Raw genomic sequence first — 26298 nt, 5'->3', positions numbered from 1 at the left:
AGCAGCGGGGATTAGACCTTCCCTGGAGGAAATACAGGAGCAGGGGTGGCCAAGGGATTCAAGATATAGAATACATATTGCTCGATACACTGTCTGCACCACGGAGTTGACACAGGAATCGACTCCACCTCAGTTAACTCAGCCAGAATGCACTTTATCATTAGCGTACAGTAAATCACACTGAATGAGCACTGCTCTGTCGAAAATGAGTCAAAACTGCTTTTACAACAGGTATGATAATATTCATGTCGGGAGAAGGAGGGATGTGTTGAACAGAATATGTTCACATTGTAGTCAGAGTATGTCAACTTAACATTTTGTCTTAATGTCTGACGATATAGTAACCTCATTCATTCAGCTTATTGGCTCATCAGTCTGAGTGTGGAGAAAGAAGACCAACCAGCACGTGGATACAACCAGTGGTGCAGTGGTTCCTGAAGAAGCGGGTATACTAATTTTTCCCCAAATTATTTTTAAAGTGTCCCATCCAGCAGAGAATAAACTGACTCTGTTACTCACAGTGACATAAGACTCCTCTTGTATTTTTAGTTAGTGCATTCTAACCAATTAGAGACCGAGTAGAGAGGGGCAGCCCTTCAACATCCTATAGGAGTTGCAGCATCCTACTGAATATGGTCAATCATTTAATGGTGTGAATCAGAGGGGATTTAGAAGTGGGTATACCCTATGGAGTATAAAAAATAAATGGGTATACTCCCCTGCACTACTACACCACCGGATACAACAGTCATCATGAGCGAGGGCTTTAAAATGAGCGATGAACGTCAAAGCTCCGTGATATACAATGACCAGAGAATGTAAGCTTTAGAAAGGAGGTGTGCGTGTATAAGACATTTCCATAGTCCAGTACAAACAGACATTAACGTGGCAGCAGCCAGTCTCATTTTAGATGTAAAAGAAAAGCAGGCTTTGATTCTGAAATAAAAGCCCAGTTTCAGTTTTAACCTCTTTACCAGCTGAGGATTACACACTGATGAAACATTAATTAAAACACCATCTGTAGTTAGAAACAGACTTCATCTTCCTATCCTTTAAATTTAATATAAAATAAATGTTCAGTGGCTTATATTGTATTTGAAAACAGCATGACTTTTGTCTTGTCTTTTTCCCACTCTATTATAGTTTTAACACGCATCCAAAATGTGGACAGTGGAACAAATGTATGAGTTTGTGCCTCAGTGGTTATTAAGAGCCATCCTATGCGAGAAAACTGACGACCCCCCCCCCCAATTTCAGCTAAACATACTGACCCACTCCTCCATTAGCAACCTTATGTGATCGGTGGCACGCACAGAAGCCGAGCCCAGTCTGGCAAAACAGACATGCATGGAGACAAAAGACCACACTTGAGCATGTTACAGGCAGTAGGTTATTCTGTTAGCAGATAGTCAGGAAGTGAGTGGGAAATGCAGGATCTCTCAGGATGAACCCAGAGCTGCAGGGGATGGGAGAGGGGTGGCCGGTGTCTCCCTGGCGCCCACATACTGAGCTGGAGTTGAAGAAGAGGCAGACAGACATGAGGCAAATATACTACTGCTGGAAGTGAAAGGGACAGGTGCAGGCTACAGACATTTTTAAGCAACAGAAAGTAAGCGTAGCCTTTTGTGTTTCAGCCTTCAGAAGCAGCTGAATCACACAGCTAATGGAGGCATTTAAAAAACTTTGGTGAAATTTACCATAGAACCGCAGGTCCCTTTCAGGGGCCATAACTCGGTGAAATCTGACCACACAGAGATAACACACTCGTTTTTATATTCATGGTGACTTACCCTTACTGGGGATATCAGAGTCTCTCATGTCTTCATAAATCCACTTTGAAAAATCATTGAAACAAAAACGCTACTTCCAGTTCAAGGTATCCCCCTTTGGAAACACAGACTTTTACGCCTTTCTTTAGTGTTTAAGTGATATTAAATTATTTTCCCTGGACGTTCATGGGGACATTACATACATAAACTGTTAATAACAAATTCGGCATCAGTTTTGATGACAAACTGTCAAACATTTTGGGAATGGGAAATGTTTTTCTTCTTTAAGTGGTATTAGCTATTGAAAAAAAAAATCGGAAAAAGGTGCAATATCGCCACCTACTGGACTGGGGTATGGCGCAGTTGGATTCAAACAATTGAATCCTCTCTATTGTTTCTGTTACACTGAATTAATGAGAAGATAGCAAACTTTAAAAGATGTCTGCCTTAGAGGGTTACCCTGTCTAATACTTGTCCAGTAGCCTGATGATTAGCCTACTGATAACTGATAAGCCTACTGGGGCGGCAGTAGCTCAGACCCGGGGGGACTGAAGGGTTGCTGGTTCAAGTCCTGATGCAGACCATAATATGGAAGTTGGTCTGGTAGCTGGAGAGGTGCCAGGGCACATACAATTGAAAAATAATAGTTTATTATTTTCTGAACTTTTGCTATAGACTACCTCATGGTACTTGTCCTCATGGTATAATCTTTATGTCAATGAAGTGTTTGTTTATCCAAAATATGAAAGTAGAAGCCCATCTTCTTTCTCATCTAAGATCTTACTAAGAGCTGCAAAACAATGTAAACTTTGTGACTTTGCATGGATTGGGGTTGATTCCATCCTTATAATCTTCCTATATTTAGTGGTTGCTTAATAAAAGACATGAATACAGATTTCAGTTCTATGCAATTTTTAACCAGCAAAGTTTATTTATATATAACAACAGTACAAAGTGAATCCTTGGCTTGCAAAATAGGTGTGCTTCATATTTACAATAGGTACACAATAATATATTATCATAACAAAACCAAAGCAAATAAAAAAAAACAAGAGAACAACCTTTTTTAAATACTTTAAGTTTCTTACAATTTTTCACAACACTTTTATAAAACAAGAAGAACAGACAGCCATTATTATTATCGTCATCGTCGTCGTCATCATCATTGCCAGTAAGTACTATTTTACAGAACTCCAGTGTCTACAAAGGGTTTGTTTACAATGTGTTTTAAATGGAAGGATACTCGTTTTATACTTGGTGATATTTTTGACTTGAGGGTAATATATTGATGTGGATTTCAGTTCCCCTGTTTGATGTGATAAAGCAAACAAACAAAAATAATTCAGATTAAATGCTTCGTTTCATATAAAGGAATGACACATGCCAGTCAAAACTACAAAACCATCTCTTCGGCAACACGTTACACTGAGAGCAGAAAAAGTGCACAAAGCATCTTCAATTAGCAGTCAGCTTGAGCTGAAATGAGGTTGTTATTATGAGCGTCTATCCATATTTCACTACACTGGCAGTCAAATGGGATCTGAGCTGCAGGAAGAGTAAACAAACTTTGTCTCTTCTCAGTTCAGACTGAATTCAAATGTTCCCATCAATGAGTGTACAGCATGGAAACGAGCTCTAACTAGTCACAAAGAATCTCTTTCACAAAATAAAAAAGGTGCATTCAGCTGTGATTTAAGACGTGGTACAAAACGGGCTTTCGGTAAGAATTGCAGTCAGACTAATGATGGAGTGGATCAATATGAAATAACAGGCAGAACTAAAGCGTGATATTAAAACGCATGCAAAAAAAAATCTCACACAAGACAAAAGGAAACATCCTGATAGAGATGATCTCTGAGAGGAAAAAACAAAACAAATCGAAGTCACTCTCTAACCAATCAGTGTGCCTCTGATTATGTTGTCACATTTCGGAGTCCAGGGGAGCTCATCTCGGAGTTGGAAAGACTCTATTAAACATACAATTCATCCCTTGCAAAAGGAAAAAAGGCATTTAGGTCCTGTTAAAAATGATAAAAAGCATTACTCCATACAAGCAATGTGAGGTATGAGGAGGATACAATTCTATTCGCTGAAATTGGGAAGACACCTTAATCAAAAGGAAGAAGTTTTGTGTGTGTACTGTTTCATGTGTACCTGTAGATTTTTGTTCTGGGGTTAGTGAGTAAGAAGAGGCTTTTTTCACAAGAGGGGAAAAAAAAGTCCAACTTCTCTTTCCCCGCTGCTGCCCCTACTGGTCAGACACAGTAACAGCGTGTCAATCACCAGCTCATCCTACATTTCTCCTTGCCTGTTAGTTAGATGTTTTTTTTTTCTTCTTTCCATCTCCTGATCTCACTGTGCACACAACCAACTCAGATCAAAGAGCAGCTTCAAAGGCCGAGCAGGAAACCAGAGCTAAAGGGGTTCTCTATCCCTCTCTCTCTCTCTCTTTCTACCTTTCCCTCTCTCCTCATTTCTCGACACTTCTCTTCAAACGGCTCAGGCGAGTCGAGCTCTGGAAGAGGAGATGTCTGCCTGAGCCCGGCCCGTATACCCTCTTCACCTTTCCTTTTGCTTCATCTCGCTAAGACAGTTTTCAGCGGAGCGGTGTAGCCGTGGTGAGAAACCGCTGGGGTCCAGAGCACGGAAAGGAACCGTGCCCGAGTCGAGGACTAATAAGATCAAGAACACTAAGCAGGTGGGTATCTAAGGCCACAGAGAAAAGAAGCACCTTTCACTTACTACTGGTGTTTGTCATGCTCTCAAAAACACAATTGCAGAATACTGTGCAAACCTTTAATACCACCTATTTTTCAAGTACTTGATGTAAACAACAAGCAAACATGGATCTCGGAAGAAAATGAAACCACCTTTCCAGAGGATGGAATCTACAGTTTTCTGTCATCCAGCTAGAAGGATGGAAGGTTTACATCAGCCTGCAGCTTGTGATGTTTTGGTTTTAAGTCAGGAGAGACACACACACACACAACATGAAATATACACGTTTATGTTTTTACGATCTCTTTTCCCCATGCTCATGTTTTCGTACCTTTCTTGAGTTTCAAAAATCGCCCACTCTCGCAGATATGGAAGCCTCAACTTTGAACCAGCTCTACACCAAAAAAAAAAGACAAGAGCTTTTCCTCCCTCTGTAAAGCATAAACCGATATTTTGACACATTTAGTGAAAATTTGGAAACAACAGCAACTTTTGGCACTTGGTCAATATAGATAGACCCACTCAGCTAGGCTTCTTATTGACTGTGCGAGAACATGGGTGGTGGTCAACTGGCCAACAAGATCTGACGCTACTCATTGGCACTTGATAAAAATCAAAGATGGACCCTTGGAGCACATCTATCTGTGATAGCATGCGCATAAGGTTGACATAAAGTTGTTCCCTAAGAGCAAAACAGTGGTGATAGTGTGGTGTGTTTTAGCCTACAATAACCTATTCATCATACTCACATGGCGGCCATTTTCCTCGAACGTCAAACTCAGGTTGGGAAGCAACAACCGCTAATGTTAGCATTGAGCAAGTTTCAGACAACAACTGAAACTGAAGGTAAAAATATAATGTCTCATAACACCACTCAGGTATTATTTTTCAGCTACTTTCAAGCTAACAGAGTTCTAAGCTTAAAAGTGTAGCTAAATGTTAGCATTCAGCCACTTTGCAGCAAACAGTAATATTAGCTTAAAGGAGCTAAATGTAGACATTTAGCCACTTTGTAGTTTAGCACTTTGTAGCTGAATTATTTCAGCTAGGAAGTAGCTAAAGAAGTACTTTAGTTATCTGGTGGTAGCCTACAGAAGCCTGTTTATTTTACTCTCTTTTCCTGTGACAACGGGTACTTTCCAGTTGTTTTCTCAAGATCTCAAACTTATTTCAACATCTTGAGGTACAAATTAGTTTTTCTCAAGTTTTGAGAGAACGACTGAAATGAACTCGTCATCACAGGAAAACCAGCCCGAGATAAAGAGATAAAATAACCGAAATGTACTTTTTATCACGGTAATATAAAATGTATGTCCGCAAAGGGCTTCTGACGGTGTGTTACCAAGTATTTTGTTGCTGTGGCTCGAGGTTTGAGATTTTTGTTTTTCAGATGCTAAGCAATCAGGAAGCAGGAAATGAATACAATTTGTGAGATTTTCTACATTTACATGATTTGCAACCTTGAACACTGCAACATCATCGACAGCATTTGTCGCATTCCCGAGTGTGAAGCCAGAGGAAAACGCTGCCAATAGAATATGTTTAATTGCTGTTGTTTGTCTCTGCTAACCGCTAGCTGTACATACTGTGCTGTATGAGCAGCGGCGCTAGCCACATTGAGGGTAAATAATGTTTGGGAAGCAGTTGGAGGGTTTCGGGCCAGGACGGACAAATGAAGCTGTTCACTAGACGAGCTAATGCAAATATCTACAGAGCTCAGTTCGACTGAGCCCCCTTTCTGTTTGCAAAACTCAAATAGACATACAGACAAAAAAAATGTGTACATTCACATACACTGATTGGCAACTGGTACATACATAGATGACCTAACTGCTGGACAAAGCCTTGAAAACCAGAGTGATGCTGATTTGAAGGTAGTCCTCTAAATACACTTCTTCTCTATAATCCTCAGTTTAGGTGCAAGCATGCTGGCTGAACCGTGACCACCACGAGTGGAGATCTGTTCACTCTTAGATGATGAGCACATAGTTTCATGTTTCCTGTACACTTCTGATTGGAGAAGAGGTTTAGTCCGTGTCGTGATGAAGCATCAGTCCAACGAGGGGATGAGTGGGAGAAGACGTGGGCCTGTGACACCACCCCTCATGTCTCGTTACACTCTTTATGTCTTTATACAACATGTATGGGGATCCTGTGTGGTATATTTCAGCTGCAACTGATAATATTCAAATGTACAAGTACAAAAATAAAAATCTGAATGCCAACTCAGCTGTCCAGCTTGAGATCTGTCCTTCTTCTTCTTCTTCTTCTTCTTCTTAAACTTGTGTCCGTTTCACACTCAGAAGTGAGTAAAGAATAAAATCTGTTTCTCAATTTGCTGAGGAGTCTTCTTCTGCATGACACAAACACACACTCGTGCACACACACACACACACACACACACACACACACACACACCCACGCGCACACACAACATACAATTTCCTGTGAAACTGAGAGAAAATATCCTTTGAGAAACAAAGAAACGAAAAAAAATAAATAAATACAAGCCATGTTGATGCCTCCTCTGCTGATGTTCCTCCTCCATGCCATTATCAGCCCCAGCTGCAGGGCCGGGTTTATTATTAGTCTGTGGGCTCTGAGCTGGTGCCGACATGGGAGGAGGCGGGAGAAATACAAAGGAAAGCAAGTTGAAGTCTGTACGGCTGCGGATACAGAGAGGTCCCAGGTCTGGCTCACGGGTTCAAGCTAGCTCACCAAAGATGAGAGGTAAGTAATGCCGGACCCTGTTTTTTGGGTTGGTCCTTACAGATTATGGTCCCTTCTCTCTGACTCTCAGCTCTCGTAGGACATGGCGGAGATGAGCTGATCCACCTTGTAGGCTAACCTCTGCTTCCTCGCCTGTTCGTCCTGCTCCAGAGCTGCTGTGATCTGTAGAGAAGACAAAACTGTGGTCAAATACCGGCAATAAAAAAAAATACACTGCATCCTTATAAATCTGATAACTACAGAAAATAACATATTACTTAAAAAAGTAATCTGCATCACCAAAATCAGACATTTTTGAGCAGTATTTATTGAAATTCAAAGAAAACAAAGCCAAAGACTTGTTTTTAAATTTACTTTTTGGGGTTTTTATTATGCATTTATTTAAAAACAGGACAGTGGTTAACGTCAGGAATCAGGAGAGAGAGTGGGGAATGACATGCAGGAAAAAAGCCACAGGTCGGATTCGGACCCAGGCCGCCCACTTTTGAGGAAGCCTCTGTACATGGGGGCGCATGTACTAACCACTATGCTATCACGTTCCTCTGACTCTCTGGCTGGCACAGGATGTCAGGAGTTAAGCTAGTTGAGCTACTTTTCATGATAGTAATTTTCAGTGTACAGACAGTCAGGCTTTAATACAATCACGTTCATACAGGGTAAGTAGTAAAGCCTAAAGCTGTTAAATAATAACAAAAGAATGTTGATTTAACCACACTGGTATCAGACAACACTGAAGTCTAGGTTTGGGAAACAGAACAGCAAATAGAAAATGGGATCCTAACACGTCTGGAGAGGAGCCTGCTCTGCCGCTTTCTGTACGGACGTCACATGAAAGAATAATAAGAGAGTTACATCACCGCCTTTGTCTGTGACAACACCGTGGAATATTTGTGTATTAGCCTTTCCCTTTTTATCTTCTGCGCCCATTTCTTGTAAATTTGGCATTTGTCAAAGAGGTTCAAAAGGGATTCAGACAGGCTCCCTCTTCATTCTCTCATCTAGTGTCTGCCTTGTCAGGGCGGATATCAGTCAGAGTGACACCAGCACACATGGCAAAGGCCTTTAATATGAATATAAAGCAGGGGGGAAATATATTACAATATGGGCCACGTCTATATCACCTCTGATACGCATCTCTGTACACGAACACTGCAGCCTTTTTTTTTTTTATCAATATGATGTTTCTGGTGTGGGTACCTGTTTGGCTCTGTGAACCCATTTAACACTGCGCTTGACTACGAGAAGGAGAGCAGTGTTTGAGTGAATAATTGATGATCCAAAAAAATGAATCGTCCACTCTTATGCAATGTGTCATTAAGAATATTCTGAAGGAAGAGATAAATAATAAATTACTTTAAAGGAAGAAAGTGTCACCCAAAAACCCACATTTTTTTAGATTATGCAAGAGCTTTTTTTTTCCCATCTAAGATATCGTGTTTAGTCATTTATTCACACACGTCAATCAGAAGCTATTCTGCTTCATTTTTTTGTTTTTTTACTGCCTCAGTTTGTTTGGATGTGCTGATTTTGTAAGGTTGGTCACTGTAATGGTGTGTTATCTTGGTCAGGTTCCTTTTCAGTTCCTGGTTAAAAAAAAAAAAGGTTATGAGAATGAGAATAAATAAAACAAACACTAAGTGTAGTATTCATTTTTGTACTTTCAATAAGGTCTGCAGGGTCGCAAGTGACAAGAACGTCATTTCAATCATATATTTTTTTTTTTTTTTGTTTGAGTGGACTTTTTCAATCTTCACTCCAGTAAAAAGTTCGCCTGCAACATTCTTCTTCTCTTTTTCTGCACAGCACGGCAAAACCTTTTGTTTGCTCCCTGTCCTGTTGCAGAACGCACTCTCCGTCTGCCCACCTATCATCTTCCTCTCATCTGCTTAAGTGCTCTTAAGGCTTGGCAGCTACAGGCAGAGCGCTTCCTCCTCTTCATCGTGGCCCGATAGCGATCTATTATTAATCTGCGGCACTGCATGCAGGGGCAGCTCCCACTGCCATCTCCCAAATCCATTTAAGTAGGCTGTGGCTCGGGCCCCCGGTGAGCCTGACACCAACCCTTTTGTGAAGGGCTGAGTAAGAATGCAACAATGTTTTTATTTTTTTTCTTAACACATTGCACTCTGGGGAGATGGCAGATACTGCAGGAGTGATGGGGTGACATGTGCAGAGTGCGTGTGCAGTAAATATAAGAGGGTTTTTGCATATGTCTTAATGCATGTGTGCATCAGACGGATACAACTGCAGAGGCAGCAAAAGTGGGCGTGTGAGATTCATGGGGAGCAAAGGGGGAAGCTGACTGGATAATGGGGGAAAAGAGGAGGACTGTAAAGGAATGAGGGAGAGAAAAGAGGGAGAGAGAGAGAGAGAGAGAGAGAGAGAGAGAGTGTGTGGTACAACATAAAGGTCAGGCTAATGCTTCCCAGAGGAGGAGCTGACATTAGAAGCAGAATGTCTCTATAAATGCGTCCTCCATCCCTATCTTCCTCCCTCCTCTCTACGCTTCCTGTGATCTGACAGTGTGTGTGTGCGTGTAAATGTGTGTGTGTGTGTTGCCCATGAGAGCCCTATATAATAGATAGCACACTAACTCAACACTGCGAAAATGACAGCGCGGCATGCTGGGAGCTTGTAGATATTCACTTTCTACTCCACGGATCAGACGCAGCGTCTTGTTAAAGCTCCGGTCTCAGCAGGTCTCCGGGCTTTGGGGGAGTCTACTGAAGACTCTGAGCTGACCTCACTAACCTTTTGACACTTGATGTACGTTCTGGGAACAAAGAGGCCAACATACACGTGCGCCTAAAAGTGTGCAGCAAATACGAAGCACTCCTTTTTTATGTTCAATTTGCGCTCTCAATCTGCCGATAATTAGCGGCTGATTCAGTGAGGCAGCAGCTCATTACGGAAACAGCGCCTGGGACTGCCCTCCAGGTAGAATCTGCAAGTGGAGGAGATCAGTATGTAGTGCAGAGGACGGGGGGGACGGGGGTTTATCTGAGATCACATCGCTCTGGAAATGAATGACGCTGCACAGAAATAGAAGCATTTAATGAGGGCAGGGTTCAACCCTTTACCTGAGAAAACATCGGTGCCTTAACTATACATTTTAATAAAACTTGTTTGTAGGAGTTTATGCTATTAGTGCAACGGGAGACATTAAACAGTAAAAGTCAAACAAGAGAGGAAAACGAGGGGAATATAGAGAGAGAGACGGACGAAAACAGAGTGAAATGGCAAATGTCAGAGCAGAGCAGTCGAAGGATGGAGATTGTTTTTAAAGAACACGGAGGTCAAATTCTTATCTCACTTAATCAGAAAACAGCCCCACCAGTAAACGTCAGAGATATTGAATTATAAAAAAAAGATCTGAAACTTTAAGAGCTGGTCTCATTGGAGGCTTTTAAGATGATTTTAAATGACTTGGAGGCAGGTACACCTGGCTGTTTATGTTCTGCAGAATCTATTATGTCTTGTAATGTATTATAGTCTTTTGTGTTATACTTGTATGCTCGTTGTGTGTTTTCTCCTGGTTAAATAATGGTTAATTTTAAAAAAAAAAGAAAGGGCACTATTGTTCATAGGGTGAAAATTTCTCATAATTTCCCCCCCAAAATTGTATTTTTTTAAATAATTATTTTTGATCTTTAGGCCAGGTTGGACTTGAACCCGGTGACATGAACCCTCCGTTCAAAGGGTGAGACCAAACCGCTAGGCCATCTGCACCCTGGATAATCTTTTTAAAAAAAATGTTGTTTTTTTATTTTATTTGATTATATCTGAAAAATAAGTGCATGAATGTTTTTTCAACAAGTGGTCACAGCAGCCATATTTTGTACTCTTGTTAAAAAAAAAAAACTCTATTTGGCTTTTCCTTAACAGGAAATCAATTTCTTGTTCTTCTTGATTGATTTTACGTGTGAATAGGATATAAACAAATAATTTAAATCATAGAAAAACACTCAAGGGCTTATTAGCACACACAAAAACTAAACAACTTTCTCGATTTCCTTGGTTTGATGCATAACATTCAAAAGCTGCTGACTCCATCAAAACAAAGTTCATCAGTCACCCTGTTAGACGTGTGTGTGTGCCAGTAAAAAGGGAAACATCACTCACCTCCTCACTGTACTTGCTGATGTACGAGTAGATCTCGTTGAGAGCGCTGAGCATGTTGAACTCTGTGGAGTGCAGTCTGGCCTGCTCTGCCAAATAAGCGTTCATGTCCTGGTCGCTAATGGCTGGCAACCGGTTGATGTCGGCGTAGTACCTGAGGCGGGGAGGGCAGAAGAGGGGGGGGGGGAAACACGCTCAGAAACTCTCAGAGTCGATGAAATAGTCCAACTGAGATCTACATTTTTTTTTAAGTCTACTTTTTGAGGCACAATATCACTTTCACTACCCATGAATACCTGATAAGAGTCATTCAGAGGGGGCTTTCACAGAGTAAAAATGAGAAGTGTAGGCAAGAAGAAAGAGGCTTATGAATCAATTTCTCCAAAGATTCCAGTAAGAGGATACAAAAAGACGTGACTGAGGGGATCGGAATGGTTAGTAGTTTCTTACCTCTCTACCCAGCTCTTATAATTGGGGATATCTTTAGCGTAGAGCAGCTTATTGGATGGGGAGTCTTTGCCCAGGCGGTGCTCTGAAGTGGAGCAAGAATCCATAAAAGTCTGAGCTACGACAGACAGGCAGGCGTCCGTGATGCTGCTCTTGTGGATGTCAAACACAAACTGCGGGTTCTTGATCACATTCACCCAGAAACGCAGCGGAAGGCTGGAAGACGGAAACAAAGGGAATAAGTAAGAGTCTCTCATGGTTAATGAATACTCCTCCAGCTGAGCTGTGATCCTAAAAATAGAATCATCATGTCACACTGGAGCAGTTATGACATCATGTGAGGACCTACTTTTTTTCTTTGGTGATATTAATCTTTGTGTCTCTGAAAGCAGGTCTTACCAGTTGCTTTTCCACGTGTGGCGTACGTCCGTGTCATGGATCCCGTGTTTGTCCGCCTGCTCGTCCAGGAAGTCAAACATGTACTTGATGGCGAGGGGAAGAGTGCTCCCTCTGTGAACCGTGCTGAACAACGTCTCGAACAGATCGTCCACAAATTTTTGTAGCGTACCCTGAAAGAAAAGCAGCGAACAAAGGTTAGTGACTCGTGGGCAACGAGAGTCAACACTTAACCCAAAGAGCAAATGGAATATCTTCACTGAGCATGAAACTAAACAGGTTAGGACGTGTTGACCAGAGGCCGACCGATTAATCGTCCGGCCGATATAAGGATATCAAGTTACTATCGGTATCGGCTTATTTTATCGCAGAAATGCGCCGATATTACTGGATTTATTCACCAGTCACATAGCATTTCATTTGAGTATCATTGTATTACACTAGCAGTTCTGTTTCACCAGCAGAGGGCGCTATATGGATCATAACAAGCATTATCACTCTCCAGCGTGTCAAGTGGTAAAGCACGTACATGCCCAGTTACTTTCCAGTTTAGTGGCCATCTTGTCTTCTTTTTTATAATTGTTTGATAACTGCATTTAAGGGATCAATGCAAAAATTGTATGGATCTATATCTATGTATCTCTACAGATCCATGATAGATCTAAGAAAGATATCGGCCGATAAATCCAATTTTTTTTTTCGGTATCGGTCGCAAAAATTCCAAATCATTCGGGCCCTAGTGTTGACATCTAGAAGTCTATGGCAGAATATGAGTATACCTTGGTAGCTAGCAGCCTGGTCAGATAAATCTCAGAGACCATCTTGCTGCCTCGATCTCCCTCCTTCTGGTCTCCGTGTTCGTGGTTCTTCACCAGGTGCCACACCTTCACTCCACTTTCTAGATCAGGAGTGATCATGGGAGCACGAGAACGCAGGCTGTCGGGGCTGCCCGTGTATCGGAACGAAGAGTCTGTACGGAAAAATAAAAATAGAGAGAGAGAGAGACACAGAATTTAATATCGGCGGAGACTAAATGATTATGAAAAACAAACGCTGCTCCGAGGTGTAGCTGAGACACAAGTTAAGCAAACATTAATAACTCCAACAGCAAGTCCACGTTCTCTCACAGGCACTTTTAAACTCTATTCCACTGCTCCTCAGTGTCTCTTCCTCCAGCTCTATGAAGGAAATGTATCATTTTATGGAAGGAAAACAGTAATGAAAAAGCAGAGAAGTTGTGTTCCCTGGCATCACCTCAATTAGAAGTGGCTTTCTTCAAAACTGGAATCGTAGATGACACATAAGAAGGGCAAAAAAAAAAAGAATTTGCCACACACTTGTCATATTTGTCTTATTGAATATAGAAAGCCACGTTAACAGCAAAAGTACCAGGGACTTTAAGTCCCAAAAGCTACTTTCAAAAAGGACCAAACGGTTCCTCAAACACATCTTAGATCTTTGCACCAAGATCTAAAGAGCCTGAAAAAGCCATGCCATCTTAATCAATATGAAGCTGACAAGACGCAATTCAGCATCAAGACCTTTTCTGATGTTTCCCCCCCATGCACTCTCACCTCTTTAAGTAGTCAACTAACTGGTGCATAATGGGGAAACTGGCAGCACATACTTCCTCACAGACTAGTTAATATTTAAACATCAGTTGGAAACACATCCAGACAGTTAAAAATGATTGCTGATCTGCCGGTCTTTAAAATGCTACGACTACTTGAGTCATCTTAGATGTTTAGCGCTAAAACACCCCCTCCCAAAAGTCCCTGAACTTTTTGGAAAGTTCAACCCCTGGAACAGAGACCTTTTGGGGTTTACATTTAAGCCCCATGGACTTTATTTCACCCCGTCTTTCTTTACTGTGGTTACCTTTATTTAGATCCTGGTCTCTGCAGTGGAAAACCTCCAAGAGACTTGCTCTCTGGGGAAAATCTTCGCTGTGGAAATGTGTTTTAGGACAAAGATTCTCAATGTCCTTCTTTCTTTGATTTTTTTTCCCACTTGCCTTTTCTTTTTTTCATTTTCTACTCTCATTTTAAACATCTTCCCCCTCCCCTCTCTATACAATCCCTGCCTCTCTGACTGACTGAGACATGCTTGCTGCTGGCTTCTCTTGAAAGCACTTGTAATTGGCTCTCCCCTGCCATATTGTACCGGCGCCGTGTTGAAAACGTCCCTGTCACACTCTTATCAATGCATCAAAAGATCTTTAATTTGCTAAGCACCCAGACGACCCTCCTTCATCCATACATCCTCCTCATCTCGGCTCTCGTGTTCCTGCCTCCTCCTCGCCGCGTCTGAATGATACAGGTTTCAGTTTCTCTAATTAGCCGACAACTCCTCCTGGCAGCCGGATCTCTGGAGCTTTTAGGATCTGAGGATCTCAAGGAGGATCTCTCTGACCTGGTTTCAAAGGCCCAGATGAACAACAAAGCTTTCTGCTGCTGATGCAGACACTTACACCTTTCAAATAAAACCAACCTGCGCCTCCAGACTCACCACAAGGGTGTGTAAGGTTTGAGCAGGGGGGAGTTGGAAATATGAACCTGAGTGCAAGAATGGACCGAGGTCACAAATCCAATCTTAATCCAGCCACTGCTATTTCCTCATCCCTCCAGTTTTTTACCCTCTAACCAGAGACAGCAACAGAATGAAGTACAACTCTTTGTTTTTAGGTATCTGCACTTAGCTTAGGCAGTCTTTATTCTGATGTAACACTTAACTTCCCATATGTTAACACGGACACATGAACTTTTTACTCCTTCAATGTAAGAGCATGGCTCCTTACTTTAGTTTTACTGTGTTACCCATAGATCTTTGTAAGGCCTCCTTCATAACATCTTCAACGATTCTAACCTTAAAGGATGGGATGATTACATGTAAAAAAAACAAACAGATATCTGCACTTCTACTTGAACAAACATAGTGTGCATGTTTCCATCTCTGATTACACAAAGCCTGGTTGTAGTCCCAGGCTTTTGGACACATCCAGGCAGTATTGTGGTGTGTTCTGGCTGATTTTAAGGCTTGAACGGGGCAGGTGGGGGGAGGGGGGAGATGGGGGGGGCCTGGGGTTTCAAATTGAGTCAAGATGCTAAGTGTTGAATGGTAAATTGGTATGAATCCATCAGCAGGTGTCGGGGTGCAGCTGTGGCTGCTGTGCCAACCCATGATTGATGAGGGGACAGGAACATGCCAGCGGAGCCGCCCGCTTTTTATTCCATGCACGTTTAACGCCTGAACACTCGTACCCCCCCCCCCCCCCCCCCCCCCCCCCCCCCGCCCCACCACCACCACCACCCCAAAAAAAGAAGAAAAAAGAAGAATGCAGGAAAGTGGTGCCTCTCAGCGGCTTATTGCAATTTCCTGACGGATAAAAATATCCCCAGAGACATTAGTCTGAAGTTGTAGCTGTGATTTTAAAATAACAAAATCATTGAAGCAATTATATTCTCTGTTTTGTTACATCTAAGCTTATATTTGTTCACCATAATTTGGTACTCCATCAACTCTTAAAATGTTGTCATTGACAATATCTGATGAGTTATTTTGCAGATTTTGAAAGACATTTTTTCATAGTTAAAACACTAAGGATGAAGGTGTTTTTGACGTTAAGAATCCACAGGTACCCGAGCCTTAATAAAACTATTTAATTGCTTGGTGGGAGAAGGCTGCTGTGAGCTCTCTGTCTGTGTTGTAAAGCCAGCCTTCAATTTCCCTCCCCTATCCTGATAATTGGCCGTGCTCACTTATCTGTCTGTGTTTGTGTGAAGTATCATTCACACAGAATAATTAGTAATCACAAGTCGCCTCGTGCTGCTGCGTGTGTCTGGAAAAGGAACCAAAAATTGGCACCCAGCAGCCCGAAAACTACAAGAACATCTGACGCGTGTGCGTGCGCTCGCATGCATGTGTGCACAGAATGCATCTTCATTACAATAATAGGATGGCTGGGAAACAGTGGCTATATCTCTCGCTTCCCTCTCCCCTTCATCTCTTTCTCTCTATACTCTCTTCCTTGTTGTAACATCCAACAGAGTTTGGACCTGAACTGAAAAGCAAACTGCAGCACACACAGTTGGAGAGAGAAGAAGGTTGGGAAAATACACGAAAAAGAAGAGCAGCTCCAAACCGAGCTGACCACGGCTTTGGGGAGAGAGCATATTTGGCTTTGTTCATATGTGAAACCACCAACATTAATAAACACCTTTTGATGCGTCTGTAAGACACAAAGAGCACCAAAGTCTCATTGGCGTGAGGATTCACTTTGGAGTGACTGCTGAATAAGCCTGCAAATGCATTCATAATGATGTATGGCATTTTGCAAATCAATGCATCAATCGATGTGAAAGCTTGAGCATTTTGTTCTGTTGACTCACCATATCTGCTGATGGAGGAGCGGGATATGCTGGCTGAGGAGGGGATGTTGTATGATGAGGTCTGTTTGGGCACCAAAGCCACCACGCAGCGGTCTGACACCTGTGAGGAGAGACACATGAAACGTCAATCAGCTGCTGCATAGTCCGATATCCATACATTAAGATTACTGTAACTCTTCCCCCCCCAACGTGTATGATAAATGTACTTTATATTGTTCACAAACAGTCCAACATGCTGTGGCTAGACTTTCTAAACAAGCTCCTACATGATGGTTCTCTTTGCGTTTCTGTACTCCTTTGCGCTGTCTTTCCTGAATTAATTTAAAAATGCTGATGCTAAGTTGGAGATCCCTACAGAGCCGGGTTTCAAAGTGTGCAGTGGACCCTCAACAAGAGATCTTAAGTCCTTCACCTTGACTTTTCTAAGTGAACCTACAGTAAGTCAGGTTTTAACACACGGTAATGGTGTTTCCCAGTCAGAAGCTGCCAAGCTTTAGACGTTCTCCCAAATACGCCTGAAGTCTTTGGACTTCAACATGAACTTAAATTAATAAAGGGATTTAACTGCCATCACATTAATGTCTTTGTTAACAGATTAAGGGATAACAAAGTCACATATTTGATCAACTGTGCCCCCCTCTAACGTTTATAGTAAACGCTAAGACAACCAAAGTTCACCAATTTCACCAGCGTAACACTAGCATGCATTTTTGGCAATGAAGACCCACAATCCTTTGTGCTCTGTAAGATATGTAGCATTGGATGAACCACTGAGAGAGCACTGATGAATCCTTAGACTAGGTGTGATGTACGTACAGTATGAATCAAAGTTCAATTTTGTAAGTAGTAAGTCCTATTTGAATGCAAAGTTCACACTTTGCTCAAAACTATTCTAAGTGAGTAATGTTATGTAATGTTGGTATAAAAGGGTACAGTAGACTACATGGAGGAAAAGTGAGTCCCTCAGTGAATAGAACCCCTGCACCACCCCTCCCGTTCTGTCATATCTCCTCTCCCTGCTGTTCTCCACGAGCAACCCTGTGGCTTTTTTTTTTTTTTCCTCCACAGCTGAGCAGAGTGCTGCGACTGCATGATGGCTCTACTCAACACCACTGTCATTGTCATCCCCTTCACAAACATTAGAGACATGATGTAAGCTTTGGAGACCCGGGATAAGATGCTAAGAGGAGAGAGAGAGAGAGAGAGAGAGAGAGAGAGAGAGAGAGAGAGAGAGAGAGAGGAATAGAGAATGAAGCAGAAGACTAGAATGCTGAACGTCTCATCTCGTGTACACTTCACACCCTTTCAGAAAAACAGGGGCACGGAGGTTTAATAATAGCATCAGAGCAGCATGAAGTCAGGGTCAAAGAGGAAAAGAAAAGAAGAAGAGAAGAGGCTGTGTGAAAGATTTTGCGTCAAGTTTATGAGACATAAATTGAGGATCATCTTTTTTTCCCCCCCTGTGTGGTTTATGTTTACAAAGAACTGTATTATGGGCTCCTCTAGATTCAGAAGCGATGCAAAAACATTTTAAACGGATATGTTTAAAGACAGATCCCGCCCTCAGAGATCCTTCAGCCGTCTAACAATGTCATTAAATAATCATGAAACTGCAATTAAACTCGACTTAATCCTCGAAAAGCTGCAACTCTGAGTGCACCAAAACATCCCCTTTTTCAGATGAAAACACAAAAAACCCAGCAGAAACAAAAACTTGTGGTTCTTTTCAGGGAGCCAACACAACAAACAGCTTGTTGGCTGGCATTTAACAGCCCACCCTGAGGAGGGATTTCTGCTTCAGACCCGGCAAAGAAAAAAACTGACGAGCCTCCAGTGGAGAAATAAACAAAAAAAAAAAAAGGCAAATGCCAGGCTCCAAAAGGAGTACCTCAAAGAATCTACGGAAAAAAGCAGAAAATTCCTCTTTTCATTTGCTTTCAGCAGGACTGGGCTCTTGCCGTCTTTGTTGGAGAGACAGAGCTTGTGGACGTTGGGATTGGCGTGTACATAGTTCTTCCTTGCTATTGAGCGCCAAACGCCCTCTCATCCTCCCTTCAGCCTCGTCCTCACCCCCTTTCCTCCCCGCTCTCTTTTTCCAAGCTAATCTCGGCTGTGCTATTAGCTGAAGTTGCCATCTGGCCTCTAGTCGCCACACTGGAGAGACACTCGAAGATTGGGAATGAAATCTGGAGGAATCCTCTTAAAGATGCAGCTCTGGAACCCCGGCCTCTTGGAGAAAAAAATGAAAAACCGTCTTCATAACCAACCCCCCCCCCCCCCCCCCTTTTATTCCTTTTCTTTCTTTCCTCACCTCCTTCGTCATTTGTCTTCACTCTCCTGAACTTAATTTCCACGGCCCTCTCCATCCTTTAGCCTCCTCGTGTCCCAGAATGCACCGAGAAACTCTAATACACCATCAGCGAGGACTTCCGTGAAGTTTCTCTCTTCCTGTGATACATTTTCTCTGAGGAGCATGAAATAGCTTCTCTGTCCCCCCCCCCCCCCTTTCCCCTTGCGCCTCCCTCCATCTCCCCCCTCTTTCTCTCTGCTTTTTATGGCTGACAGAGAGGCTACAGCAGAGATGGGTCCTTGTGATAGAGTAAATGATTGAAGGCGTGCAGATTCGCCCTTCAGGGATAATCCAGTGTGGGGCTGATAGTGGGCAGGTGTGATAAGGGCTTGTGGGCCCTGCCGCTGATAAGACCTTCCATTAGACGGTGCAGAGCCGACCAGACAGCAGAGTGTGGTCAAGCCCCCTATCTCTCTCATCCCACAGACCCGGTCCTGGCCTGTTTCCCCCTTCGGTGTCTCATCTCTCTGGGACTCGTGCCCTAAGATCATGATGTTTATCGAACCTGTCAACTCTGCCCAGTGGCCTGGAAACACACAACCTGTGCATATGTGCAACGTTCAATGGGCTTCCATTGGGGAATAAAACTCTGACACAAGCTAGGAATCTTCTATAGAGTAGATTGCCAGTCACTCTGATTACATTTACTCGGGTTTAACTGTATGCTTTTATTCTGAAAATATCAGCTAATGTCTGCCAAAAACGGGTGGCAACAGCCATGATTCTTCAGCTTCCGTTTGTATCAAGCAGACATCCTTAGCAGAATATTCAGGCCTGGACTTAAAATGAGCTGAAACATCAAGAGGGACAACTTAGCTCAGGCTTCAGTCCTAGCCGCACCGGTCACAGTTTCAACAACCAAATCCTGACGCTGTTTGGTGAATGTCGCCCCTCTCTCTCTCTCTCTCTCCCTAGGGAGTGTGAATTTATTTTTTAGATATTCGGTCACAGAGATTTATAAAATACTAAATTGTTGGGGTGCTGGTGGCGCAGTGGTTAGTGCTCGCGCCCCAAGGTTCGAATCCCACCTGTGGCTCCTTTCCCGCATGACATTCCCTACTCTCTCTCTCTGCCTGATTTCCAACTCTATCCACTGTCCTATCTCTCAATTAAAGACACAAAAAGTCCAAAAAGAAATCTTTAAAAATACTAAATTGTTGCATTTTCCCTGCATACAACCAAAACCATCCAAGATGTGAACGGTCAATACTAAGTAAGTAAGTAAGTGTGTGTAATATGGAGATACAGTATGAATACAGTTTAGGGTTTAATCAGTTAAATCTGTCACAGAAGAATCTGTAAGAATGTCGAGGTGGGGCAACAGATAGTGACGCAGTGGGCGTGGATTCCAGTCCACTCTTGGCCCTTTGCTGCATGCCATCCCCTGATTAATGACCGCATAGCATTGTAGTAGCATGTGGTGGATCTGGGGCTGTTGAAAATAGCCCAAAATGCCCTGAGTGATGTCTGCAAGCTTGGTAACAGGATCTAGCTGGCAGGCTCTCTAAGTCCTTTCTCCCTGTTTCATTCACCACAGAGGAGAGGGCGGACTGAGGTCACTTTTCATTTTGATGCAGTCTCGGGCAAAGTAAAAGAGGGCGCAGTCCACTTCTTACAGTCTGCTCATTGGGGACATTAATCCGGACACACTGCTAATGTTTCCCCAACAAATGGATGCACCAAGCAATTATCAATATGCCTTTTGAATCATCATAAATAACCCTAATGCTGCCCTCTCCAAAACAGTAAGTCAAGTCTGTAGGGTCTGCCTGATTCAGCAGGTATGAAAGTCTTTGGGATCCCTGTTTAAGTGCCTGGATGATATCCAGCAGTAGCGAGGTTATACCATGCTATGTCTGAGGAAGAAAGAAGGTGTGATGAAACGCTTTTTTCCTCCAACGGGGTGCTGGATTAAACAACAAAAAGATCCAAATCAGCAATCAGCCACAAAGTCTCCAATCTCATGAATCTTTTATCTCAACTCCAGTGTTTGAACCTGCTGTATGAGTGTGTGTGTGTGTGTGTGCATATAGGCATTGGTTGCAAATATTTGGTGAGCTCCTATCTTCTTCTATCTGTATCTGTGCAAGGAAGACTGTATAAAATACAGAAATAGAGAACACGGGGTGGGGAGGAGGGAGTTTAATCCCCTGACTGTGAGTACAAAGGTGATGAATAAAGATTAGAATTTAAATGTGTGCATTTATGTTTTTCATTTAGGTGTAGCAGGAAGCTGGGGAGATGTGCATTCCATATACAGGTTATGTAAACCATTATTTCCCATGTGGCATGGGGTAAGTAGCCAGTGGGGTTTCTTCAGACGCTGTGAGCACCTGTGAATTTTAATGCCTCTGTCTGGTCCCTGTGTCTCTGCTATGGGTGAATTAGCGAAGACTCCGGGCGACGCTTGGGCCTCGCTCTGCATATTTCAGACCCCCTTTCGATATTTCTTCTTTTTTTTTTTTTTTACTTTCGAGCTTCTCCTTCACTCTGGGGCCCTAATGAGCTGTGCTCCCTTGTTGTGATCGGCAGCCCAGATGTGCAGTTTGCAGCTGCCAATGCGACGGCAGGGTAGCGTGACGCAAACACACACCCGACGGGGGCCGACGCCAGCTCGTCAAAATCAGTAACGATGCACAAGAGTACGCCGTCGTTTCACAAACTGCCCTCATCCTTCTTTCTCTTTCTCCTTCTCTATGTCGCCCCTGCAGACCCGCCAGCGTCTCCTCTGAAGTTGTCACCGTATCAGGCTTTTCACGTTCCGCACAGGGACCCTCAGAACCGTGATCAATAGCGGTTCCTCAGATCCGCTATCGAGCGAGAGAAAGTAAAGCGGCCACGGGCGTGTGACTGCGTGCCCTGTAGCGTCTCTCCCTTGGCTAACGATGGCAGACAGACTGCGATGGTAAGGATTGTGAAAAAACAACAAGAGGGGGCCATTATGTTGCGGGGTGCGAACAAACTGCTTCATCAAGGATTAAAGGACTTCAGAGGACAAGAGGAGAAGAGGTACTCTATGAGAGCATGAGAGGGACACAGGAGGAAATTAAGGCAGAAGGGATGCTCATTTCTAGTCAGTGGGCGAGAAGGAAATCAGTGGGTAAGAAAAATGTTAACGAGTTGGAGATCTAGAGAGAGTTTGCCAAAATTTGCGGTGATGTTTCTACTGCAGGAATTTCCCCAGGTAAGAAGGACTCTTGGAGGGAATATAAAGCATTATAACCAGGGTCTGAATAAAGTCTGGGGGGGCTTTACTTTACACCTCAATTCCTCACATTCCCTGCAACAGTGGTGGTGGGTAGTATCTTCCGGATGTGCGAGAACATGGGCTTGGGACTTGCAGACACTAAACATTTCTGATTGGTTGAGTGCTTGCAGCTTTCAGAAGACGTTACCACACGTAAGCAGAATCGTTTGCCTTATCTCCACAGCTGTAGACCCGGTTAGAAACGCAGCCCTAAATCAGACTGGAAGCTTCCTAATCCCTGAAAGACTGGAAGTTTTTGGAACTTTTGGTCGGAATACCTGCTCCCCCCAAAAAAAAGGTCCCTGCCAGGTGGGGGGAAGTATTCTACATAAGTACAGTGACTTTAGGGTGGCCCTTGCAGCACTGAAGATTTTCTGTTTGGTGCAATATGGGGTGTGGTTCTTTCACAGGTAATGACACAAACACCGGCTAGAGGAACCTTTTCAGCCTTGTTTCCAATGACGCCACCTCAACTTTCAGTCTGTTCGGCATGTAGATTAAAAGAGTCTTCTGAATGCTGCAGGTACTATACTTTTTGACAAACAATCAATGCTGCAAGTCCTTTCCGAAGTCCCTGTACCTTCAGGAAGCACTAACCACTAGCAGAGAACTTTTTAGGGGGTAAATAAGATAACATAAAATAGATGATAATGCACTACATACTGTCTAAATTCACTCCTGGAACTAGTCACAGGAACTTTTGGTATACGCAGAGCTGTAGTAGAGGTCATGAAGGTGAGGGCAGAAAAAGGGTGAAGACAAAGGAGAAAGAAGCTGCATGGTGCCAGCTCCTGTGTGAAGGACACTGTGATGTGTCCCTTCTTCTAATGACGCCTGCAGCTGTTCCATGACTCCGCTCGCTCTGCTTGGGGCACAAGGTCAGATTGACCCCCCCCCCGCCAGCGTGAGGGGAGCATGAACTTCACCAGGCTTGTCCCTGTTTTATACCTCTAGATGGAGCTTCGTCCCCTTGCCACAAGGTCCTGGTCTTCAAGCCCCCTACCACAGCTGCAGAATCAGGACTCATGCTGTCTTTTAAGCAGATGGTCTCCCTTGGCTGACTAATGAGCGCTGGTTGAAAACACGCTGGGAAAAGATTCACGACCTGGGGAGACGGCTGCCTTATCCTTTTTTTCCCTCCCGTGTCATTAAACTTTGCTCTTCTTCTTCATCATCACTTTCTTGCTTTCTTTTACTCCCCATGTTTTCATTTCCAACTTCAGGAGTTATAAGTCCTCCTGAAGAAATGCAGAAATCCTCCTGCTCCCTATTTTTCCTCCTCTTAAGCTTTCCTCTTCCCCCTCCTTGTTAAGAGGTAGGGTAGGCAGGTTGCACTTATGAGCACAAAAAATTGTGTGAATCAAGCTTCTACTTGTCAAGAGAGGAAAGCAGCGCGAGCACAGCAGGACTAATTGTTGCCATCGTAAAAGTCACAGGGGCAGGAAGAGAGAGAGAGAGGGAGAGAGAGATGTTATCCTCCTGACTGGAGCAGCTTCATCTCTCCGGGGGGGGGGGGGGAGAAGTGTCGACAGAGAAGCTGAGGGTTCATCTCGCCTGCCACCTGTACAGTAATTGTCCTCTATTCTGTCACTTGGATTAAGCCAGGCAAGGGCATGCAAATGAGGAGCTAAAAAATTGGCTGCCTAAAAGTCAAGAGCAGGAAACATCAAAGTTGGGAAAGGTATGTGGTGCAATCTCCATAATAAAAGCCGCGTCAGAAAGTGAACCGAAATGAACCCTTTCTTGATAAAAGTTTGAGAGTTAATTAAGGGAAAATATTCAGCTATAGCCTGCGTTTTGTGTGTTTACCTGGTAGTGCATGAGAGTGTTGAGTCTCTTCCAGTCGTTTTCTATCTTGGTGGTGATGTCTTCATCCTGCAGCACCACACGAGCCATCCGCCCCTGGCGCCACTCTGAGGAAACAAACACACAGAGTTATACACAACTGCGTATGAAAGTTATACATCATGGTTAGCCTGAAAAAAAAAAAGTCATTTGTCTTGGTTTCACTTGTGGTTTGAGTTCGGTGTCGTGTGTAATGACTACATATGAAAACATCCATGTGGTAGAGAGACACATCTGCTTTGAGTTAGCATGTGGGTACAGTGGAATACTTCTGTGTGTGCTTTCAGCCTCTGTAGCGTTTTGACAGGGAGGAGTTTATTACATGTAATTAAAATGGCAACGTGAGGAGATTTCATGCTTTTGTGAAATAGAGTGGAATTAATGCTAATGTCTCTTTATCTTGTAAAAAAGTCAAACAGAAGATCAGCGACAAGATTGAGCCTTTTTTTAAAAGATAAAGATAAAGATAAAGATAAAGATAAAGATAAACTTTACTGATCCCCCGTGGGGGAAATGTGTGCATTACAGCAGCTCCAGAGTTAAGAGTTATATACAAAGTCTGAAACTTCTGCAGCGAGTAGGTGTCAGACTCAATGGATTATCTGCATGCTTTGAGAACCTCTGGTCGTAAAAAAGAAAGGTAAAGTGCTAGTTAAAAAATATTTTCTGTGCGGGGCGCTGGTGGCGCAGTGGTTAGTGCGCACGCCCCATGTACAGTATGGGGGCTGCGGGCGGACCAGGCTTGAATCCGACCTGTGGCTCCTTCCCCGCATGCCATTCCCCACCATCTCTCTCCCTGATTCCTCACTCTATCCACTGTCCTATCTCCCCATTAAAAATAAATCTTAAAAAAAAAGAAAACATTCAATTGTGGCCAAGTACTTCAAAATCTAGATTTATTTACAAAATCACAGTTGCACCTGTTTATTTCCCAGATGGGACTGTTTTATGTCGAACAGGTTTTGGTCTCAGGTGTATTCTAGGAACTAGATTGGAAGAAAAATGTTTGGCTGTAGATCTTTTGTGTAATTCAGAATATGAAACTGTAAATACTTCCTATATCAGGTGTCAATTTGTAATCAGTTTTTAATGATTGTGATTGGTTAAAACATGTTCAGAGAAGCTGTTGCAAGCCTTTTTTTAGAAGCTACATGACTGACTGAAAAATCCTTGCATGTGTCTGACTTTCAAACATTGTACACAAAACCAAAGCAGAGGATCCTTACACTCCATGCTTTGCACTTTCTACAATATTTTTCTTCAGTATTTTTGTTAGCAGGTTTAGTTAACCAATCTGCCTTTACCCAGAATTCAACTTTTTTCCAGAGTGTTCTTTCTGTCTTATGGTACATGCAGGGTAGTTGTGAACTCTGCTAATGTAACCAAAACTTTCCTTATGACACTGAAGCACCTCTTTTCAAAGCTCATTTGCCTTTCACTCAGTGAAACATCCACCTGTACGACTCCCAGAGAGAGAGCTCTCTTCACACATTAACAGATATCAGAATCCGGGGCTCTTGTACAGCTCTTTACGAGTGTGTGTGTGTGTGTGTGTGTGTGTGTGTGTTCTCTCACAGACTCTGGATTGACACGGATCTTAATTAAACATTACACACGAACATTTTCAAGATGTATATGCAGGCAGGCTGCACGCTTTAATTGGTACTCGTGTCGCAAGAAATGGCGTGACATTAGCATACGCAGCAGTCAGCCCGTCAGGGTCAGAAAGACGAGAGGAGTAAGAGCAGACAGGGAGGGATGAGAAAACCACCTTATTTAAAAATAAAGAAAATAGGAAGAGGAGGGGATGGGGGGGGGGGCGCAGGTGGAGGCTTTGAGGAGTGCGGGTGGAGAAGAGGAGCTGACGGCTCGTTTTGGGCTAATGAAATGATAATAAGGGTGTTGACGGGGAAGTGGACAGCCATCGAGGCTCTCATGCTGGGAGTGATCATTGATTTTCTCCTCTGTTGACTGGGTTTTATTACTGTGTGCCTCTGCCAGGTGACCACATGATATCGCTGCCTGGCAACCGTCTAACATTTCAACAACAACAAAAAAAAAAAGACAAAAAAAACACACATACGGACATGTGCAGCGGACTCAATCATTTTCAAGGCATCAGATAAAGGGTGAGAAAACTGGAATGCAACTTGTGATTATTTTAATCTCTGATTAATCTGTTGATTCTTTTCACAATTGTTTATTGAATCTCTTAGTCTATAAAAAGTCCTAAATTGGGGAAAAGCGCAACAAAACCTCCCAAAAATCGAAAGTGACGTCTTCAATTAG

The 26298-nt window shown here is 43.0% G+C and overlaps 1 protein-coding gene across 1 annotated transcript in view; it reads right to left on the bottom strand.

The window, feature by feature from the left end:
* Nucleotides 1–2664: 2664 nt before the first annotated feature.
* plxna2 (plexin A2) overlaps nucleotides 2665–26298 on the bottom strand; it is a 211398-nt gene continuing 187764 nt past the window's right edge. The window contains exons 26-32 of the mRNA XM_061057927.1: nucleotides 23974–24077; nucleotides 16568–16667; nucleotides 12959–13149; nucleotides 12183–12352; nucleotides 11787–11999; nucleotides 11340–11490; nucleotides 2665–7379 (exon numbers count right to left, since the gene is read on the bottom strand). Of these exons, the coding sequence (XP_060913910.1) occupies nucleotides 7284–7379; nucleotides 11340–11490; nucleotides 11787–11999; nucleotides 12183–12352; nucleotides 12959–13149; nucleotides 16568–16667; nucleotides 23974–24077 (1025 nt within the window). The 3' untranslated portion in view covers nucleotides 2665–7283. The remainder of the gene's footprint in view (nucleotides 7380–11339; nucleotides 11491–11786; nucleotides 12000–12182; nucleotides 12353–12958; nucleotides 13150–16567; nucleotides 16668–23973; nucleotides 24078–26298) is intronic.

The sequence above is a fragment of the Labrus mixtus genome, chromosome 15 (assembly GCF_963584025.1).
Source record: "Labrus mixtus chromosome 15, fLabMix1.1, whole genome shotgun sequence".
In the NCBI taxonomy this organism is placed as follows: domain Eukaryota; kingdom Metazoa; phylum Chordata; class Actinopteri; order Labriformes; family Labridae; genus Labrus; species Labrus mixtus.
The sequence above is the reverse complement of the archived record's forward strand: the minus strand, read 5'-3'. Positions and strand labels throughout refer to the sequence as shown.